Source organism: Nestor notabilis, unplaced genomic scaffold (genome assembly GCF_000696875.1).
Source record: "Nestor notabilis isolate BGI_N333 unplaced genomic scaffold, ASM69687v1 Scaffold31825, whole genome shotgun sequence".
NCBI classification, from domain to species: Eukaryota; Metazoa; Chordata; class Aves; order Psittaciformes; family Psittacidae; genus Nestor; species Nestor notabilis.
Window position 1 is genome coordinate 13,040 of NW_009930290.1, and position 6,600 is coordinate 19,639.

The window sequence follows — 6,600 nt, forward strand, 5'->3', positions numbered from 1 at the left end:
ATGCCAGGGGGGAGAAGAGGGAATAGGGATATGAATATACACTAAAATGCAAATTTTTGTCCCAAAAAGGGGTAAAACAAATTACATTTACAGCATGAAGGTTTACAAATGTACATCTGTACAACCAAGGTAAGCGTCACTACTAAATTAGCAAGGCTTGTAATAAACATCGAAACGAGAGATTTGTTTTCAAACTGTAAACTTACACCTATTAACTACACGTATACAATGCATATATTTATAGGAAGCAAAAAAGCTATCTGAATATTTAATCAATCATGCTTAAATGTTGAGCTATCAAGTTTACTTTTCAGTGGCCCCTTTTCATCAATACCTATTTTGGTTTTGCATCTACAGTGAGAAAGCAAAATAAATGCTCAACACTTTCAAATCCTTACAATTAATTCTATATGCAAAATAAAAAAATACAAATCTCTACTCTTCCTGCGTTGTAAAACTGACTGTAAAGTTAATACAGGCTTCACTGCTCTTCCAACTGTGTACTTTGCTGAATAGAAGTACCACCATCATTTTAATCCCTCTACCTCATACAACAATTAAATATATAAGTATATACAGCACTTTCATTTTTAATACATCGCTAGAGGAAGCCTTAGGGCACCATTTAAAAAACACCTGTATCTACAGCAAGTAGTTAAAACTAGTCTTAAAGTTTCCACTGTTTTGTTCACACCTATTTTAATTTGATGTGCCCTGTTTATTATTTGGATAGTATGTTGTGAACCACCAAAATACAACTTAACTTTTTGACATGTTAAATAATGTTTATGCAGCTGATCAGTTTTTATCTGGTATAAAAGACTTCACAGAAAAGGGAAAAAATAAGGATTAATTCTATATACAACTCTATAAACCTGTTGTGCTATGATGCTGGGTAGACCTACCAGATTGCAAGCCAGTGTATTAAAAGAATACTGTACTTTTTCCCTTTAAAAACTATCTCAGTGACTTTACAAGGTAAAAATTTACAAAATATGTGACAGCTATTTTGATACAATTACATCATATACAGGCATTCTGTGCTTTGCCAGCCATCCAATCTGATAGGTCTCCGGATCAGGGCTGGAGATATTTTTTCTTTTTTTTTTTTAATAATTCACTCCCCAAAAATATACACAAGAATAAAAATTTTACAAATGGATGAACAAAGTCAATAAATAGATTTAAAAAAATCAGAACATTTATAGTTAAGTTGTATGCTTTGATCATTCACAATTCCATTTTTCTTCCATTTCTTTTTGCCTTTTACAGCATCCCATTTGGTGGTCCACCAATTGGCCCCAGATCAGCACTGTTCTTCAGGTAATACTTTTCCAGCTTGGCCAGAATGTGTTTGCCGTAGGTGTATTTACGCAGAGTTGTGATGTGGGGTCGAATCTGGAAGAAGAAGTATGTTACAGCTTTTTTCTCTTGCCCTCAAAAATTATAAGGAGAACTTACTACACTTTAAAAATATTATGTAAGAAACAAAAAAACATCTGAAGCCTGTATTTCAAAATTTTGGAAGTTTCTGGAAAGATGCCAATTGGTGATTCTGACTCACCAAACAACTGCTGTACCTTTCACAGGAAAAGGGATGGAGGCCTCTTGTGGGGGAGCCCTCTTGGTGACTGGGGGAAGCAGAGCTCCTGCAGGAACATACAGGCCCTGGGTTTCATTGCCTTATGGCAACTATGGCAACAGCACTTTTGTCCATGTCTGGTTATTCTTAAGTAGAAAATGGGCCTGTATGTTAGGAAGGGTAGGAATATCTTTCGGGGGAACTGCAGAATTCATTAATACCAGCAACCAGCAAATAAAAAGAGAAACCTATACTTCTTCTGTTACATTAATAAAGATGACAGATAGTACATTTTCATATTATTTTCACAGAAAAGCTGGTACGAATGGAGGATATGAAATCCAACTTGTGAAACTCCTCTGTGGATTTCCATTTTTAGCATAGTGCTCAGATACCTGAACGTATTCTGCTTTATCAAGCTCCACTGAATTTAATGTTTAGACATCAAGTTCTAGATTACAGAACTAGCGAGTTTTATACATAGAAGGAAAGGTATTCTAGTGGAAAAATTAGCACAGACGTTTTCTGAACCAACACAACCACATACAAATGTACCTTGTGCATTATTATCTTCCGCTGAGCAGGTTCAGCCATATCAATCATCTTCTGAACAACATAGTTGGCATACTGGTCCTTCATCATGGTGTATAAGGCACTGTGAGGACCATCATTCTGGCAACAGACCTCATCAATAAGTAAAGCTCGCTCAGCACGAGAAGCGTGAGTTACACATTTTTCTACCACATTGCTGAAAAATAAGACAAATGCATTCTGTTACTTTGGATGTAACACTCTTAAGCAGCACTTATAAATTTATCTGAACAGTTCAAGTGACTTAACACAACTAAAAAGCATGCTATAAGTGGATCAAGTCCTGATTTCCAAACCTTAGGTCTGTAATGATTAAGGAAGCTAAAGCATTATACACCCCTACTCATGTAACAAAACAAAACAAAAACAAAAAAAATTCCTGATAATTATTCTATGTGGGAGATTTTTCCACTGGACCTACAGCAGATATACTGGACCTTAGGTTGCAGATGTATTCTAGTACATCTGTTCTGGTTGCAGGCCCTTTTAAGGCACAACAGAGAAAGCCAGATATGAGGCTTTCTGTTTTTTGAATAAAGATCAGAGATACTGCAAATACTTCTTTTTGTAAAGGTGGTCTCTGACGTTCTAGGTATTTCAAAAGCTGGAAAGGCCATCACTGCTCATCAGACAGCAAAGTGATTCTGGTCCTGTGTTTGTGCTTTAGAAATTATGCAGTTCTATTTAAGCAAAGAAAACTAAAATCCAGATAAACTCGTCAGTTTATATACAATTGATTTTTAAAACAAACACCCCCATAATGTCACAGTGCTTTTCTACTTCATGTTATTGACAAGGTGAGTCTCACTAAATCATCTGGGATGAATTCTGAGGTGTGGCTCCCTTAGCAAAAGGCACATAATCTACAATTCAGGGAAAAGAAAAAAAACCCAACTCAAAACACTGAAGGATAACTTTTAGGTTCTGATTTCAGAGTAGTTCAGGACTCCTACAATAGCCTTTCAGACTTCCTAATGCATAAAATCCTTGCCAGGCTGAACCAGCACTTTCTAAGGTAACCTTCTTATACTTGTAAATGGCTTGGCTGGACAGGTAAGAATTTCCCAGTTTATCAAACAAGTTTATCAAGGAAGTCCCACGTACCAAGCAAGTTCTAGGAAAGCTTTTCACCTGTCTCTGGGGATGTACACAGGGAGACTTGGAACCCATTCCCTGCACTTGTACAAGGTGAACAAAACCCATCCCATAAATGCACGGAATTTTCTCTGTTTTGATACAGAACAGCACTTTCCTTTCCCCAAATCTAGTATAAAAATACCACTAACATTCATCTCTAAGAATACGAGATTTCCGGAGGGAAATTACATGTCTGACCTCCCCTTCCCCCTTTTTATAACGCAATAAATCCAACACTACAGCTTTAAAAATCAGTGAATGTTTAACATGCGAAGGCTGTGCAATACCTGGCAAATTTGTGCTGACTAAGAGCTAGAACTTTTCCTCTTATTTCTGAAACTATTTTACTCTTGTCTTCAGGACGGCCGTGCTCCAGTACATGTTGAATAACGTAATTTCCATATTGATCCTGAAAATAAGATGACTTCAATATTCTATTGTGTTCATAACAAGCAATCCACACATCTTTTGTGTATTTATGTAAACTTTCAAATTACTATTTGCACAGATATAAGGAAAAACACCATAATGTCAACATTATAGAAACAAAGTGATGCAAGAAATACTGCATGGAGAATTACTTAAATGGACCACAAAATTTACATGCCAAATGTAAATAATCTGTAAACCCAGCATTTTGCTGGAATACCTTTTATCCTCTTACAGAAGGAAGATCTCAAAATTAAGATCATCATTCTTTAATAGCCATAGTATCTCCCTGAACTTTGGTTCCCCAAAATGTTTTAACTAGTCTTGTATACACAAGAAACCACTGAGAAATAAACTAGACTGAATATGTAGAAAAGGCAATTGTTGGCTTTTTTATGTGTCGAAGTTCCTACTGAACACCAAGTCCCTTCCAGGATTTTGATTTGATTCAATATTTAAATCAAATATTTGATGAAATATTTGATTCCATTTCAAAGCCACTTATAGCACTTATTCTGTTCATCTGAAACCAAGACAGGAAATGATGCCGTATAAAGTCTTTTGCCTTCTTTTAGAAAAGATGCCCTATTTGTGTAAGAATACGCAACATTTATATTTTTGTATTTGTGTTCAGACATTATCAGAAGTTATCTGAAGAACATGTGAGTGAATCAAGATAAACTACAAAAAGGCAATCTTTCCAATAAAAAAATACATTATCTCCATGCATTTACAATGTGTATTTGAAGCTACAGTCAAAAGTGTAACAGAAGGGCTTTTTATGTCTTCTTTGCCTCCCAACTTCCAAATTCATTTTCATTAAAACTATGGAAGGGAGAAAAAAAAAAAAAAACAAAACCCCAAAAATGAACATCTACAAAACTAGGAAGAGGCAAATGCATTTAAATTATTTCTTAAAACTAACACATAGGAATAAATTATGGCAACACCCAGCTCTGAAACACATTAAAAATGAACACACGCACTAACCTGCACTAGCTGTTCTGTATGTTGATGCAGTTCTTCTAAGATTGGCAAAGTCTGCTCAGCAGTACAGTGTTCTAGAATACGTTGAATTACTCTACAACCATATGGATGAGTTGAAAGTACAAATACCTTAAAATAGGATAGCAAACTGGAGTTTAACCGGCTGAAGTTTACAGATATAGTAATATTACCGTGTTCAAAATAGAACTGAACATGCCAACTACTTCTAGAAAAAAAGGTTTTGCCTGCCAATATCAGAACTCCATCTCCAGTGAAAGTCAGAAAAAGATGAAAATGCAGGTTTGTGTGTGTCAAGGACTCCAGCAATTATACAACTAAGAACCCAAGTTTTCATTACAGCACACTTAGCTGTAAAGGAAAGCCAGGAAGTACGACGCTTAGTTAGGCACTATTCACCTTTCAAATTTTCCTTTTAACTTCATAGTTAATTTTCAAATTTAAGATTTTTGACATTTATAAGAAGTTCAATTATTGTGGCTGATTTTCACTAATTTTACATTGCAGCATGTACAACAGGCTCCCAGTTACAAACTTGTGAATAAATATTCAAAACATACAGTCAAAATCTTGCTTATTCCTTTTGCTTGCTTCTGCAGAAGCCAGGTTTGTGTTTCAGGGATTAATTCAGAAGATTTATGAGTCAATATTGGGCAGAACTGAACACAGAATCTTGTCTGATTAGATACTGATCCAAACGATGCATGAGAGTGAAAGAGACGCCTTATTACATGACATAAGTGTGGCATTTCATTGTCATTTGCCACTTCAAACTTGGAGCTGAGGATGGATATCCAGTAAATAAACAGACACATTTTAGTCAGGGGACTCTATTTACAGTTAAGAAACTGCATCTCATCTACCCCATATACACTTTTGATGTAAAAAGACCTGACCTTACAAACCTTGGTATGCCATTTACTACTATGTACAACAATAAATTCAGGTATTGCTATTGTGTAAAATGTGAGAGAAGGATATTGTAGATTTTGTTAAGAAATACATTTGGCCATCCATTAAAGTAAAATCTAGTAATATAGCCAAGTTAGTAAGATTTTTACAATTCTTCTTGAGACTATAAAAGTTAAAGTATTAAAATCTCATTTAGCTGCAGCATATTCTTTAGCCTGCAGCACAATATCAATCTTATTTTAATAACTTTTTTTGGAAATGAAACAAACCCCCCAACCTTAAATAAACAAGTACCATCCCCCTTTATTTAACACTAGTCCATATGTAGGGAACACACTAACATAGTTCTTCAAAGTTCTTTCCTTAATGATAGACATTAACTGGGAAACACTGAGAGACGGGCTTGCAACAGAAGAAAATGGGAATTTTAATGAAAAATAAATACTAGAGAGCAGCTGCTTTATTATTACATCAAAAATGACAATCTTAAAAGTTATAAAGGAAATTTAAAATGGCATTATCACAAGACTCCAACGGAAAGCCTGGCCTTAAGCCAAATACCTTTTATGTATTTGTATTACATCCATTGGATATATTTATAATAAACCCAAACAGGTTTTCTAGAGCCTTATCTCCAAGAGATTCATCTTTTACAGCGTTAACTTCTCTGACAGCTTTTACATTTTATCATCTCTTTTTCATCCTACTTAAAACAAGCTGACTGCAAAGCTTCAAACACTATCTTGTATATGCAAATGATGGAGAAAGATCTGCAAGTCAAAGCAACCCTACAGAAAAGGAAATGAACTGTTGACACTACCTGTCCTTTAAATGCATCAATGATGAACTGGAGCGACTGGGGTTGAACACACTCAATACATTTTTGCACAACGTGGTTTCCATTTTGATCTTTCACACATTTCAGAACATGACCATCCAACTCT

At 35.2% G+C, this 6,600-nt stretch overlaps 1 protein-coding gene across 1 annotated transcript; it reads right to left on the bottom strand.

Annotated features, from left to right (window-relative positions):
• Positions 1 to 1,112: 1,112 nt before the first annotated feature.
• On the bottom strand, positions 1,113 to 6,596 carry LOC104406380 (pumilio homolog 2-like; the record flags this gene model as incomplete). Its single annotated transcript, XM_010015338.1, has 5 exons — positions 1,113 to 1,398; positions 2,138 to 2,330; positions 3,598 to 3,719; positions 4,730 to 4,855; positions 6,477 to 6,596. Coding segments are annotated over 5 exons (693 nt in total), but the record flags the coding sequence as incomplete, so codon positions are not given.
• Between the last annotated feature and the right edge of the window lie 4 nt (positions 6,597 to 6,600).